The 16523-nt window shown below is 37.9% G+C and overlaps 1 protein-coding gene across 2 annotated transcripts in view; it reads left to right on the forward strand.

Annotated features, from left to right (window-relative positions):
* The window catches only part of plxdc2b (plexin domain containing 2b), a 108720-nt gene that overhangs the window by 58494 nt on the left and 33703 nt on the right, over window positions 1-16523 (forward strand). For both annotated transcript variants that reach the window (XM_046043840.1, XM_046043905.1), the window contains exons 5-7: window positions 5453-5575; window positions 11188-11306; window positions 12630-12729. In XM_046043840.1, the coding sequence (XP_045899796.1) occupies window positions 5453-5575; window positions 11188-11306; window positions 12630-12729 (342 nt within the window). The remainder of the gene's footprint in view (window positions 1-5452; window positions 5576-11187; window positions 11307-12629; window positions 12730-16523) is intronic.

A 16523-nucleotide genomic window follows, 5' to 3' on the forward strand; every position in this document is an offset into this window, starting at 1 on the left:
TGTGTGTTGACGGTTCGACATGTAGAGGCTGTGGACATATGATCTGAGCCAGCTGTGTCGATGGATATCCAGCTGTGGCATGCCTGTTTACTGGGCCAGCTGTTGCACTTTACAACCAGAATGCAATCCCAGATTCAAAAAACGCACAAGCACAATGTGATCACAAGCATTTAAATGTAAAGGGAACAAATAACACGTGAGGGAAGTAAAGGAGCACATGAAATCCACGGCCCAGATATCACGTGTCAGTGTTACAATTTATCCCATTGAATCAAAGACATGCAAGATAAAATCATTAACACAATAGCATAAATTATGTTTATTCATCCAAATTGTCTTGGTTTATTTTATTGTAAAATATTGGCTATTTTTACCTCTTCAGGCCTTTAAACAGTATTTAAATGGAACATCCCTCTTTTGTTGAAATGCTCGCAGCTTCATACTATATGTAATTTGTGGAAGCAAGACTGTCCCCCTTATTTTTTTTAAGGACTTATCACATAATTTTTTTATCTCCTCAGAGTAAAATGTAATGCTATCAGCATCTGCCAAGCTGCAAAATGTTCATACTGGATATATAAGTAAATTATTCACTGACAATGTATTGTTATATTCCTGTAATATCCGCTCATACAAAAAAAAAATTGATTGCACTATTTTATGGTCATTTTTAGGCTCTCGTGGCACTTGGCTAACTTTAGTAGAAGGGTCATCTTGGATAAATATTAAAATGCCACGAAGCACGTGACAGGTTGTGTTCACTTTTTAAACATGTAGCTAATAAAGTGATCTTTCCTTACCAAACTGCTTTTGTTGCCTAAACCTAACCACACATGGATGCAAAACACCTCTCAACCACTTGCGTACTGCACAAAAATGGAGCCCTTACTTGGAAAAACTACTGAACATAATCCAAGCATTACTTTTTCATTAAAATAACTTTGTTGTTTTTTGTGCTAATGAAGTTTGAAGTTTTTTGTTCAGTCACATTAAACAAACTACGCCGTGTGTGTGAGGATTTTTCCTACACTAGACATAATGGATTGGTTATAGGCTGACTTTGTTATTTTGGATCAATCAGCAATAAAACAAACAAAAAAATCAGACGTTTAACTTAAATGAAAAACCTTGTAGCTTTGTATTTGAAAGTGTGCGCATGTGTGTAATCCAGTCCTGGCTCAGAACAGCTGTGATAAACACAAAATATCCTGTAAATTAAACACAGCTCAGTACGTAGAAACAAAGGCCTTGTCTAAACACAATGTCCAATAAAGAGAAGCTTTAGTCTAGCAGGGCCCACTAATTCCCACTCATGTTTTTCTTGGATATACACAACCCAGCACTTTTGGATAGCAGCACATATAAACTTGGAAAGAATTATCCACTCCAGCCCACCTTCCTGAAACCTCTGTCGCAACCTCATACTATTTCATCTCCTTTCTTTCTCCTCTCCCATTGTTGTTCCCCAGGTAGCCCTCCTCCTCCGTCCAGTCTCCCTCTGCTGTAAGTGACAGCCATAATGAATGAATTGCCTCTCTATTGAGCGACCCGCGGCTCTCGCCTCTTTAGTGTATTGAGAGGCTGTCTGATTTTCTTTAGACTGTCAAATAAGTCGTATAGTGTTTTCAGGAGATTGCTGGTAGAGAGCGCAAGCAGGACCAGAAATAAAACCCCTCAACACAGGGCTTTGTGTGTCCAGACAAGTGTATATGTGTGTGTTTGGTCGGGTGGGATTTCTAAGCTTTATAGAGGTTTAAAGTGAAAGGAGAAGTAGTGAAGCAAAACAAAGCCAAAAGAAAGAAAGAGTGAAAGAAATAAAAACGTGCTTGAATTGAATGTTGGGTAAATATGAGATGAGATGGAATTTATAGTGGCTGATTTGGAAGAGGCCATTTACTGTCCCTCACAATCAGATAAAGATGTGAAAGTGCCGGTGCAGCAACATACAACCATGAAGTCACCAGCAGTCAATGAGCTTACAGCATATTTGGAGACAAAACAACCCAGATTCTTTTTTTTTACAATGTCATATGCCGTGACATAACACAGGCTGGGGGCCCTTATCTACTGTGCTGTTATAATTTTCTATAATCAAAAATGAAAATACAACACAATACTGTATGTGGGGAATGCGTAGCAATACCTGCTAGTGCTACTTGTGTAAAGATAGCAAGCCTACTTACATATTTAAAGCAACAGTTTAATATTTTACTTTCTTGCCAAGAGTTAAATGAGAAGATTGAAACCGCATCCATGTCAGTTCGAGCTTTCGCAAGCAGACAGTTAGCTTAGCATAGCATAAGACTGGACGGGGAAACAACTAGCCTGGCTCTGTCTAAAAGGTAACAAAATCTTTCTACCAGCACCTTTAAGGTCACCACTCTGCATCTTATTTATTTTATCCGTACAAAAAGTGTTAAAACAACAAGCTGGGGTTTCACAGTAGGTTATGTGCTGAACTATTATGAGAAGTAACTTTCTGAAAACTGAGTGTCAAGCGGCAGCAAAGAAATACATGTAAAACAAGTGTTAATTAGTGACCTTTAGAGGTGCTAGAGTTGGATTTTGTTACATTTGAAGAGAGCCAAGCTAGATGTTTCCTGTTTCCAGCCTTTATGCTAAGCTAAGCAGAGCTAAGTTAATGGCCGCTGGCTGTAGCTTCATATTTAGCATACAGACATGAGCAGGAGTGGTAACACTTAGTCAATCAGTTCACAAGTCAATCAACCTTAAATTAATTAACGATGATTTTGAAATTTGATTAATCATTTTAGTCATTTATCAGGCAAGAAAAGCTAAAGATTTGTGTTTTGGGATTGTACAATGTGAGGATTTGTCTCTGTTTTACATTGTTAAAGGTTCAGTGTCTACGTTTTAGTGGCCTCTAGTGGTGATGGTTGCAAATTGCAACAAATGGCTCACTGTGCATTCAAGTGCTCCTTGGACATAATACGTACTTTATAATAAATGTCATTTTAATGGCAATTGTAAATTCAGCAGGAAAAAACCTAGCTTTTCTCCATGAGGTTGTACATTATACTTTCAAAATATGGTCCTCTTTTAATATCTTTATATAATATAGACGGTGGTCCTGGCAAAGTTTTTATTATTTGTGTTCTCTTATATATTTGTATATTGTTCTCTATACTTCTTTATGTCCTATGTACATTTTATTTTATTACTCTTTTTACCTTTTTTGAGGAAAGAATTTAGATTATTCCTGACACCACATGAATGCAGGTGCTCACCACTGCCTTTCCAAGCAACGCGCTTTGTCAGCTCTTGTGCTAAACAATACATGTGGACTTCTATTTGTCCAAATTTTACTTTCCTTCTTACTTCTAACAAACCAGAAGACTACTACTACTTCTTCTTCTACTTCCTCCTTCTTCGTTTGTATTCACCATAGTGACGAAACATGATCTGTTTGTCCGTTTGGGCTAGTGTAAAAACATGGTGGTGCAACAGGGCGACTTCCATGTTTAGAAGTGCATGTAACAAAACTTACTAGATATCATTTATCAGTTTTTTAGTTGCACTTTTTAATTATTGGAAAAGCTGGATCAACCTTAACTACACACATGTAAAATTAGCTCTGGAGAAGTTAGTGAGCGGCTCTTGACTTAACATTAGTTTGCCAAAAGCGTGTACATTTTTGATAGGAACAAAACTAACCATAACTATGGCAACTAATCATATTGAGCCGTAAAGGACTGAATCTTTTACCTCATTCACTCCTCCTCCAGGTGGACTTCACACGACTAAATAAAGTTACATCTTCGCTCCCACACCTCCCCTGCTCTCCGCACTTTGTGTGCTGACAGTGCTCTATATAGAGGTAATTCGGAGCAGGGAGGTCTTTAGGGAAAGATTGATTCCCCCCATTATATGCTCCGCTCCTGCTTCCAAAGTGATAGATGTGTTTTTATAGCCAGCCTACTGTATGAGAAGACATATGGTGACATGAAATGGGGGGTTTATTGGCTTGGCCTCAATAAGACTTTTCCCAAAAATCCTCTTCTCTTTGCGAGCAGGGTTTTCCCCCCTATATGCCTCAGGCAGCTACTTTATAGACTGTATTTTTGTATTTCTGTTGAACTTCTGCAAAAGAGCAAAGAGATCCCTTCATAAAAGGGGGGTTTCTGACTTTGGTTGTGTGATGATTTTATTGTGTTATTCAGTATTTTTGAAAATGTTATGCTAATTCTTTAATAATACATACATGCTAATACTCAGCGTCTTTTCCTGTCCAGAAAAAGCCTTATTTTTAGTGGTTGGTGAATCATGTATCAACTACCAATCTTAAATGCTTGACTTGTCTGTCACCATAAAAATCCTGCACTTCTACAACTTTCAACAACACAGAAATGGCACAATCAGGGAAAAAATAGATGCCCCCTTTCCTGTTGCAAAAATTATTTTGATTTATTCAAAGTCTGTAAGTGTCTTATTAATGCTTCAAACTGCTCTTCAAATGTAAATTATATTGGCTACATGTGATTGCCCACCAAAATGCCATGGTTTCCCTTTGTTCTGAGTAAAACATGATTTTAAAAGGTACAAAAAAGATATGTTTGGAGTATTTTTGCAGTTCAGGCAAAGCCAGACTGAGAATCAAAAGCCTTTTTCCTTGAATAAATCTTGAAATAGCAGCTTTGCTAAACTTTGTTGTCAGCAGGGAAATTAAGACGCTGTTTGATTCTGTTGTCATCAGTGCAAATTCTTTATGCAAAGACGGTTCCCTCGTGATGAATAGTGGGCGTTTTCCTCTTTTTCTGGAGTCCATTAATAACCGTGTTTACAGGCTGCTAAATGATGCTGCAGCTCTAGTTTGTGTTTACTGAGCACTTCCCTTTCTGTGGAGCAATCTATTTGTGCTTTGTTGAAGGGACGAATACATGGGAAAGTTAACATGATCCCTTTTTGTTGGCATGGTCTCTTTGTTAATGTCTGTGATTGATGGTGTAAATTAAAAACGCACACAGGAGGACAAAAAAGCAAAACACCAGGAGAGTAAAAAGATGAATCAGTCAGGTTCATAACCCCTTGATGATATATAACTGCTCACTCGTCATATCTGCCTTTAAAGCTATTCTGATTTGCTGTTCTGTTTTTTGATAAAAGATAATAGCGCTAATTAATTGGTATTGCTGGCTGAAGCAGCCGGCATGAGGCCTGAGACAGAAAGAAGCGATGGTTGTGGGTTAACAAGGAGCTTTTAACTTTGGACTGGAGGGCATACATGCTGTCTCCCTGAAAGATACTGTATCCGAAAATATTTTTATAGAAGGAGGAAAGTTATAAGTGGAGGGAGAGAAGATTGATGTTTGTTTTTATTTGTTGCTAAAGGTTAAATCCACCCGCTTTATCAACACTATAAGTGATACAGTGTAAGTGTTTATGAGTGCATTTGTCATTTGAATTAAATGTCTTTTCTCTATTTCTTCCTCAGGGTTCATCTACACGGGGGACGTGGTGCACCGGATGCTAACAGCGACACAGTACATCGCTCCTCTAATGGCAAACTTTGACCCCAGTGTCTCCAGAAACTCAACTGTCATCTACTTTGACAACGGTAAGACCAGTTAATCCACTAATATCTTTTAATATCTGCTGCCTGAATGTGCAACAATGATAATGGCAAATATGTAAATTTGTCTCACATCTGAGATTTTCCCACAACATTTATACTGTGGTAGGTATCCTTCATTAATCTCTGGGTATGTTAGACCATTGAGGGCAGGACTGATTACTATCAATGTTGGATTGTTATCATTTTTGCAGCAGTGTACTTTCATTAGTCATGTATTAAATTAGCTGGAAATTAGCTGTAACCTTTAACAATTTCTCTTTGCAGAACATTTATTATAACATAGTATACACTATGTATTCCAGACCTAAAATTCGTGCAAAATGGTTACTATCTTGAAATTAAATCTCGTAATTTATTTCTAAACTATGCTACATGAGCCATCCTCAGACAAATATTCACAAAAGTATTTTTTAAACCAAGCAATATTTGATTGTTGCACTTATGTATTGAAGTACTTTGATTGGTCGGGTGTTTAATTAATGATGAAAGTGTATTATATTTTTGTCCAAATCGTCCAACCCAAAGATCATACAAATTGTTATTATCTAGAAAGTAAGGCACATACTTTTTTCTTACTAAAGCGTATGAGTCAATCTTCAGCATGTTAATTGCAAAATAGCAGTTCTTTATCACATTTTCTTTTAAATTCTCTATGACCTCAGTGATATCCCCTTACTATAAATTCAACTTTAAACTAAACTGATGCCCATCCTCACTCCTGTACTTTCCATTTGCCACCTGTTATGGTTGTTATCCATCATGTCATCGTTGCCATCTAACCCCTCTGCAGCAGAGTGACTGACCAACTGCGTGACCTTCTGCAGTGGAGCTCATAAGATTTTAACCAAACTGGCAGCCGATCGATTCGTAGCCCGCCTTCTCCTCAACACGCCGTCCATCAGTCAGTGTCCTGCCAATGCAGCAGAAGAACTGTATGGTCTGTTGCGTTGTGGGACAGTCAGTACTTCTCTCCGTCAGACTGTAAGCAGTTTTATGAGGCGTTCGCAGCAGAGACGTATTGTTTGTCCTCCACACACAGATGGGATTGTGGGAGGTGTGTGAAACTTCAAAGACACAGTGTGAAGCTTCGTTGTTAGAGGTTCAGATTTACAAAAAAAAGTTTACTCCTTTTGTTAATTAATAAAGAATACACGTGATTGGCTAAGACGTAAGTGCTGTTAAACTATTCTGTTTGATAACGCACAATTATAGAGGTGAAGTGTTTCAGTATGGAAGATTTTATTGGACTTTAATATTTGTAAACCACAGAAAACAATCCACAAATGTGTACTATGATTCCACAAATGTGTAAAAAGGAAGTTACAAATGTAACGTGACCCACAAATTGACAGAAAGCAATCTGCAAATGTGCAAAAACTGTTTTGTGTGTAGAAGTCACTCTGTATTTTTGTGGATATGATTTTACACATCACAAATGTAAAAATACACATTTATAGATAGTGAAATATTTGTGCATCATAGTACACATTTGTGGATTGTTTTCTGTGGGTTACTAATATTAAAGTCCAATAAAATCTTCCATATTTCAGCACCCGACAGGCTCTGAATATGACTGTTGTTGACAGCGGGACCATGGTGACAGCATCACAGTGGTAAAAATACCTCTTACAGCCTCTATAACAAGTTTGGCACGTTAGAGATTTTAACTTTAGAACTCTTCATAGTACCAGACAAACATTTATTAATCTATTACTCATAGATTAAGTTCAAGTCTTCGATCTCCTAAAGGAGCAATCATTTGTTCATGTTAACATTTCTTCATTCGTCTACTTTATCGACTTCATGTCACTTGGGGAATTCGGATAGTTATTTGATCTCAAAAGAGCTGTTAATGCTTCCAAGATGTTCAAGATGGATTGATGGATTGTCAAACTTTATAAGGAGGTTTGAGACCCATTATAGCCAGATTTTGAAAAGATCTGCATCTGTCACTACAGGATGGATGCGACATGTTTATGTATAACTACGTCATTATGTCTTGTAGCCACTCACAAGGTCTTTCCCATGAGGTGTTGACAGCTTAGGTTACACTAAAATTACACAGAAATCAGCAGTTGTTCTCCCGAGACAGAGAAAAAACTGGATACACATACAATAAAACAGAAGATGCTCCAAGCTGATCCCGGATCAGTTCAACCACTGAATTATCCCTGTGTGACAAGAGATTTTTATGTATGGGTGAGCAATGTGGATTAGATTAGATTAGATTAGAAAACTTTATTAATCCCCAATGGGGAAAATGGGATGAGAACCAATACGGCTATACACATTTGGTCTTGCTCATAGTTCATAAATAGTTGTTAGCCAGCAAGCTTGTTACTGCTAATTGCTAATTGTTGTAACTAAATGGCTTAAGTGCAGAACTTCTCCTTCTTCTGGCATTTGTATCAGTTACCAAACTACTTCAGGTGCATTACCACAACCCTTTGTATGGGAGGAGGGCCGACCGCGATGTGCATATTTCCCGGGAAAACAAAGACGCAATTAGACTTGTGATCTGGACATTAATTTGGATTTTATCCGGATACAAGACACTTGAAATTACATCAGTATACATTGCTCTCGACAATGCCACGACACTCCCTTGACAAAAATAGTAATTTTACCTTTCTGGTCTAACGCTGCCTCGATTGGTTAGTTTGTGTATCTTTGGTGTTTTTAACCCTTTAAAACACCAAAGATACACAATAACAGAAACAAACTAACCAACCAAGGCAGTGGTAGATCAGCAACCCCCATATTCTGCCAGGTAAAATAACTTTTTTTATCAATGGATGCATGTGGACGTTCTTTGATGGGGCGCAATTGCCCGCAAGGAAATGCGTTGCAGCCCTTTCATGCTGCTACCAACTGCAGCACACTTGCAATACTGGACCAGCATCAAAACATCTTCTAGTCACATAGACACAAAAACATGGGAAAATAAGTTTTCCATGTTGAAAAATTCCTAAGTTACCCTTTAACAGTAAAATAGATTGCACAGAATAAAACAAATTCAGAAAACCGTTGTCTAAACCACACTAAAACCAAGGGTGGGCTTGCTTAATAGGGCTGGATTTGATTTGTTTGTTTTGACTTCATACAGCATGTTAAGCTTGTAAGTGGAATTAGAAACAAGGCCAGTGTGTACTCCCTCCACGCCTCCTCACCCACTCTGTATTTTTAGCCAGGAAGCCCCAGATAGCAAGGCATCCTCCCCTCCTGAACTCAATGCATTTTAAGCAGACTTATATTAGGCTTAACTTGTGCTGACTGAGTAAGCATGCTGGGCCATAAGGTAGAAGCAATTTAGTGCTCTGTTCCTCTCTCTGATATTCACCACCTTCTCCTAAACTCTGTCCTCTTTAATGCATCACTCTTTAGTAGTCCCTATTTTTCCTCATTTTCCCATCCAAATGCTCAAAATAGTGGCCCTGTATTTGCTGCCCTTACAGTTGCGATGATGTTAGCCACATGATATTAAATGTCAATAGAAGACCCAAACTTGTCTCTTGCCTCTTTTTTAACACATGCCACATCAATGTCTACTGCCATAGGCAAGTAGACCTCTTTGTCTCCAAACTGTCAGCAGAGAGGCTAAATTTAATTTTTACTAGTTTAGTTGTGTTAACAAACCTTTATTGCCCTGGCACACAGCCAAATGACTAGCTCAGAGTAGGGTAACAGCTTTCACATCAACAGGTTCTCTAAAGTATACGTTTAATCAAAATAGTGTTGCAAGTAATATGAAGCCTGCTGCCTGCTGGAGGGTAGAGCTGAAGGCCTACAGATGACTCTTTGGCTACGTTCAGACTGCAGGCCAAAGTGACCCAAATCCAATTTTTTGCCCATATGTGACTCAGAATCGGAATCTGATCTTTTCCAGTTTGGAATTGGGTCACTTCCATATGTGGTCCAAATCCCATACAGATCGGATCTTTTTAAATGTGACCTCAGTCTGGACTATTTTTTATTTACATAATCATCTGTGGCTCCTTGTGAGGGGACCCCAGGGGTAAATGTATGAATTTGTGTTTATTTGCATCAGGATGTGTTAGGTTTTTTTATTTGTATATTATAAGGGTTGATTGTACAGGGTACCTTCAGTCATCTGTAGCTTGCCATGTTTCTCAGACTACAACGAGGACCACAATGGAAATAAGTTTTTAACTTTCTTGTGTTATCTTCGATAGTTCTGTTGAAGGTATATTGTCACTTTTATGACATTTTTATTCATTTATTCATGTTACTGTTATAATAAAATCTAAATCAAAAGATTATTTGACTTTTAAAAATGGGAGGAAAACACAACTTTACTATCTACAGACCAGTGTCCTTGCATTCTTACTGTTCCCAAATATTCTGATGCTTCTTTTGAAAATAATAAATTGACTGAGAGTCAAAGCCTTTCGGACGGATAGATCTACAGCTTTAGTGTTAATGAAATAACTGAAGAAGTAACAACAGCAGAAGAAAGTAAGAAATACACAATGGAGTGTAGGAAGATTGAATGTGGCTCTGTTGGCGAGCCAGAACCTTTTATTTTGTATGTCAAAGATACCGCAGATTTTTTTGTTTTTTTTAGTTCAGTTGAATTAAAAGCGTCAGCAGAAAACATTGTATGAAATGGTCAAACTCGTTTGATTTGGGGTGTTGTATAGCTCACCTGGTAAAGCACGCACACTGTAGATAGAGTCTTTACCACAGCCAGGTTTGAATCCAACTAGCTGCTCATTTGCTGCATGCCATCCCCTCCATCTTTCTCTCTCTCCCCCACATTTCCTGTTTCTCTTTGTCTGTACTATCAAAAATAAAGGCAAAAAGTGCCCCCACAAAAAAATAGTTTGATGAAAATGAGTTAAATTTTTTGCTAATCAAAATAAAATATGTTTTGTATATCTAAGCTATTAACATCATTAATGAAATTCCATTGATTGAAATTTTAAAGAGATTGCAGCAGCAATTGCAAAAAACTATATGCATGACTAGAGATAGAACTAGAGGTGAAAGAATAAGTCCTTTTGTAATTTGGGTGAACTCACTCTAAGTTGCCCTTCTGCTTTACTTTATTGCTGTAGGTGACTGCTCTCAGTTGGACATATTGTCCAAGTATTTTACAGCACTATCATTCCCTCTTTCAGAGTCTGAAAAAATTGGCAGAGCTACATAATCCATCACAGTAACGACCACGCCATGATTTGGTTTTGTCAAAAGTTTCCATTTTATTGTTTTTTCATCCTCCTCCAGTGGAGCTTTTTCATATCAGTGCTCACAATACTTCAGTGTCAATCACCTCACACCCACATGGGGAAATTAAGTCTCTGCCAGGAAATAAAATCCCTCAAAAACATATCGCCTTACAAACACAATTGTTACATTGACGTCTTCTTATTCACTGGCTTTTGCCCGGACAGCAGTTCATTTCACGCTGGATCTGAGACTGAAGAGACTGTATTTAAAAAAAAGTGAAAAACAAGTTGGTGTTAAAAAATAAAAAGTGTGAGCTTTCTTGCAGACGGTAGCTATCAGTGACGCCTGTCGTGTTCAGTTCAGTGTGTTTCCTGCATGTGGTAAGGAGGCTCTTTCTCCATTAGGCACTGCTCTGGTGGTGCAATGGGACCATGTGCACCTGCAGGACAACTACAACCTGGGAAGCTTCACCTTCCAGGCGACGCTACACAACACCGGCAGGATCGTTTTTGCATACAAAGAGGTCAGGACTCATGTTTGGTTATTTTATTACCTCATGTATTAAATTTCTGTCTTTGTTTCCTTTTCTCTGTCTAATTTTTACACTGACGCCATTTATCCATCTGAATACATAAATTATGTTTTTACTATCCAACTATGCCCAGCCTGCATGGGTAAACAAGACACCAGAAATGAATAGAAGCTAGATCAAGAGTGCTTTGTGCACAGTTTCAAACCACAAAAAAGTAACTGTTGTCTACAGCTAAATTTATAAATCTCTGACAACATTCATTATAATACTGAAAATATCAGTATTTCACAATAAATACTTAATAAATATGCCATATTTATTTTATTTTATTTTGAGACAAACTTAAAACCACAAATTAAGCAACTATATTGTAATTACAAAATATTAACCACACTCAAATATTTCAGTGTTTGGATTCGCTTCCAGTTTCTCCCAAATCCCACAGCTCACACAAACTTCTATGTTTTACTTCTGTTTTCTAATTCATGTGTTTTCACTCTGGTCATTACAGAAGAGTGACACCAACATGACTGAAAGAATAATATGTTCAATGATGAAAATATCACTTAATGTCCTCATACTTTCCATGTTCTAGATTTGCTTGTAACATTATTTGTAATCATGTTACAGGCTCTGAATCAGACGTTTTGTATTAGATATCCCATTGGTGTCCATTACTTTCCAAATTTCAAAACATAAATAGATAAACAACTTGAACAAACAAACAACAAATTGAACAAAGAAAGACAGTAATGAAAAATATTATCCAACAGAGACTGTTGGGTGTGGCTGTGTGAAATTGCAATAATTGCAGTGGTTATAACAGCAGGGCTGCTGCTTTAATGACTTTTTCACATATCAAAAAAGCTGATCTGAAAGCTGCTGGAGTTTTTTATAATAAGTGTTTCATTACGCTGCTATTATTTGTCTGAAAAGAGCGTTACATAAGTTTTTACTTCATCATTGATTACAAGGCTTGTTTAGTACCTTTGTCTAGTTTAACTACTTTCTTGATAGGATTTTAAATGTCAGGGACTCTGTTTTGGTCTATTTTCTCTGATATAAGTCAGTACTCACAAAGTTGTTGCTCTCGTTTGTGTCTGAATTTTTATTCTATGCACCAAAAATAAGTATATGCTTAGTGAAATCGCATATAATGCCTCAGCAGATTCCTATGGGAGATTATGGTGGTATGATGGTAATCAATTGGTTGTATTGTCGGTGCTGTCAGACTGGTGTGGCCTGCTTCTATTTTCCAGCCTGTCCCAGACAGATCATCATGGTTCTGGTAATTGATTTTTCCCTCTATTTCAGATCCCCATTGAGGTGTCACAGATCAGCTCTGTCAATCACCCAGTGAAGGTGGGCCTGTCTGATGCCTTTGTGGTGGTCCACAAGATCCAGCAGATACCCAGTGAGTCTCAAATACACCTTTCCAGCTTATATTTGCTCACTTGTACACAGAAAGAAATGCTGAATTCATGTTAATGGCAACTTTTTTTTAGAAACCAGAAAACAATTTCATGATTCAACAAACCAACTGAACCCTTTCCCTTAACTGCAGTTGTCCAGCCATAGCAACTACGCACAGCAAGCCTGTTAAACTTTGAAGTTCTCTACGTGCCAATAAAGACAGGACTGTTGTAAGAATGATAGTTGTGTTTAAGAGTTTGGAGGGTGGTGTCTTTTTGTAGCCTTTCCAAAACCAAAAACACATTTCAACATAATCAGAAATGTATTAAACAGCGTATTTCTAAAATAAGTACCAACATTATTATTTTTTGTAGATGTTTACTCTAAAAGAACTGTAGCAAAACTCCAGTAGAAGTGAATATACAAACAATACTGCATAAATCTAACCACAGTGTAACTTAAATTATATAATTGTTTTACATCATGATGTAATGTTTATGTAAAGTTTGCTTGGGTGGACCCCAGCAATAGTAGTTAAGTGGCTAATAGGGATCCAAATAAATAAAATATCAACTGGTGAGGATGCTAATTGTTGCATGCAGCTTTAGCGTCAGTCTTGTAGCATGATATACTGTATGTAACCAGCAAGTGCATATTTACTGTAAGGCCCTGGTACTGGGTTTCCATTTTAAATCAAGTCCTCTGGAAACATCAAAACGGTAACTAAGGGTGCGGGACTTTTAACATTTAGCTGACTGAGTGCATTGTTTCATCAGCTTTTTATTTACCCTTCGAACTGTGTCTCATAGCTCTGAGTTAAGCCTCATCTGTTTTGCTTTAGCTCACACTGTCGCCACCTCTTCTCCAACGCTGTTCCACCTCTCTCAGTGGGCAGCGGGCAGAGCTGTGGGCACAGATCCAGATCCAGCCTCTCCTATTTGCCTTTGAGCTACTGCAATTTAGGCCCATTAAATTTAAAGCAAATGCAAGCTAAGGGGAGTCACTTCAAACCTTTTCATCCACAGTCAGACTCTTTCTCTCTCTCATTATTCAAACTCTGCCATAATAATAAGATGTCAAATATGATTTATTCGGTAATTTCAACTCTGTTCTGATTGCGTGTTTGAAACTTTGATAGCATTTATTTCATTGTTAATAACTTATAACTTAAATCCCAATACATTAAGAATTTGTATGTTTTATCTTTATGTTATGTCATAAGTTTGATTTTTGTATGTTGAGAGTAAATCAACTCTCCGACACACCAAACCTATAACACTCCTTGGAGTGGTATAGGAATTTCTGACGTTGTCTTTGTTTTCTCTCATCTGAAGGCTTTCCTTACAAAATGTCTTTCTAGAAGGCTGTATTTGGCACTGAGACATTTCTATATTGAACCTGTTAGCACAGTTCTCCTAGACTTCATAAACCAAGCTGTCTTTGATGCCTCTGACACAACATGATGAAACCAGTATGTGCAGCCGTTTTCTTATGTGGTGATGAAATCTTGAATGGAAGCAGATTGAGACCGAGGTGTCAAGCGTGCGCTCTCTTTTTTTATGTCAGATCTGTTTTTCTGTTCTGATAATCCATCTGAAATGATTGTTGTGCTTATTCTGCTTCAGAAGAAACCAGAATGTTTTAATACACAAAATGTTTGGGTAGAGATGAAACAGCCAAAACTAAATTCCCTCAGTTGCAAACAACTAAATGTCTTGCCCTCATTTACATCCCAGCATTTGAGACATTGGTAATTTACCATTCGCTAGGCAACATCTTTCTTAGTTACCATTGCTATAAGCCCATAAAAGCTTTCTTTTCTATAATGCAGATAACCACTAGAAATTTTTCACAATTTTTTTAAATAATTTTTTTATTTCACACAGAAGTAAACAAGAACAGCTGTACTTTTAGCTGTTCTAGTCGTTGATTTTGTTGCCTGAAATGTCAAATGTGACTAGTATGTTTTATCAGCTAATGTTAGCTTGTTAACGCTAACTCAGAATTAATTTTTTAAACAATGAGATAACAAATGCAAACAAAAGCAGGCTTTACATTTTAGCCAGCGACCACTAATTATGCTGGCTCAAAGGACAACTTATTAGCTATAGCTAGCTAATGAATTAAGCTAATGTAAGCTCCGAGAGCTGTTTGAGAAGTGAGAATCCTATGAATGGGGCATAAATATGCACATGATAGCAGTACTAAAAGACTGATGCCAAAGCTAACATGTCCCAGGCAAAAAGTCAACATGCTCACCAGTTGATGACCCATGTAGAAGACAGTGAAATAAAAAAATAACATGCACAGGAAAAGTAAGAGCAGGTATCTTATTCTAACATAACCTTGTTAGCATACATTTTCAAACGCTATAGTTTCATTTTTAACGTTACAAGACAAAAGGCCCTTTGTATGAAGACTAACCGGTTTCAGAAATGTAGCGCTATAATGGGTTACGTTGGCTGTGGTTGCTGTTAAGTTCCTAGCTAATGTTAGAGCAGACAAACACAGTTTAATTCATCCCTTACTTCCTTATTTCTGCTATTGGGTTTTTGGTTTTGGGAAGGCTAAATGAAACAGACCACCCTCCAAACTCTTAAAATGCAGAGTCTCTGTCCTCCTACAGTCCCATGCACACGGCTCCAACATATGGAGAAAATCCATATCTTGACAGGCCTGCTTTGCCTTTTGATGTTATTATTGGACAGTCGCTGTTTGGGTTTTTTTTTTTAGTGATAGTCAATTGTTAGGACTGCCTTCAGTCACTACAAACAAGATCAAACTCGTGCAACAGCTGAAACAAACAAGGCTTTGTTTTCTTGCTGTGCAACGCGCAGATGATATTTGCAAAGAGCACAGGTTCACGTCCTTGTCTGAAGGAAAATGTCAGAATTTGCATCCTGCACCTGTCAGTCCAAAAGGCTTGGTGCGCCCCATGAGCTGTGTGGCAAGAGTTTGTGGAGACAGCAAAGGATTCAACACCTACATCACAGGTTCTTATAGTCATAGTCCTTATATTAGTGCAAATAATAGAGAATGGTGCTTTAATAGGATTCATGATGGATAGGGACTAACCTTTAGAAAACGCAAGAATCAGCAGTTTTCATGGAGATGTAGGACGGTGGTAGTAGCTCATTCCTCCATTCAGTACCTCTCTATCTCTGTAGGATGGTTACATATAATTTATTATATGTTCTTGCACTCTGCATATACTTACTGGCCACTTTACTAGGTACAGTGGGGGAAATAAGTATTTGACCCCTTGCTGATTTTGCAGGTTTGCCCACTTACAAAGAATGCAACGATCTATAATTTTAATCATATGTACATTCTAACAGTGAAAGACAGAATCCCAAAGAAAATTCCAGAAAATCACATCATATGAATTTATTAAAATTGATGACCATCTGATGAGGAAAAACAAGTATATGACCCCCTACCAAACAGCAAGTATTCTGGCTCCTACAAGCCAGTTAGTCTTTCTTTAAGACACAGCCCCAATCCCAACCAATTATCTACATCAAATACACCTGCCTCACCTCGTTACCTGTATAAAAGACACCTGTCAACACCCAAACAACCAGCATCCAACATCACCACCATGGGCAAGACCAAAGAGCTTTCTACGGACATCAGGGACAAGATTGTTGATCTGCACAAGGCTGGGATGGGCTACAAGAGAATCGGAAAGCAACTTGGAGAGAAAAGATCAACTGTCGGTGCAGTTATCAGGAAATGGAAGAAGCACCACACCACCGCCAACCTCCCTCGGTCTGGGCCTCCACACAAGATCTC

The sequence above is a fragment of the Micropterus dolomieu genome, linkage group LG01, assembly GCF_021292245.1.
Source record: "Micropterus dolomieu isolate WLL.071019.BEF.003 ecotype Adirondacks linkage group LG01, ASM2129224v1, whole genome shotgun sequence".
Lineage (NCBI taxonomy): Eukaryota > Metazoa > Chordata > Actinopteri > Centrarchiformes > Centrarchidae > Micropterus > Micropterus dolomieu.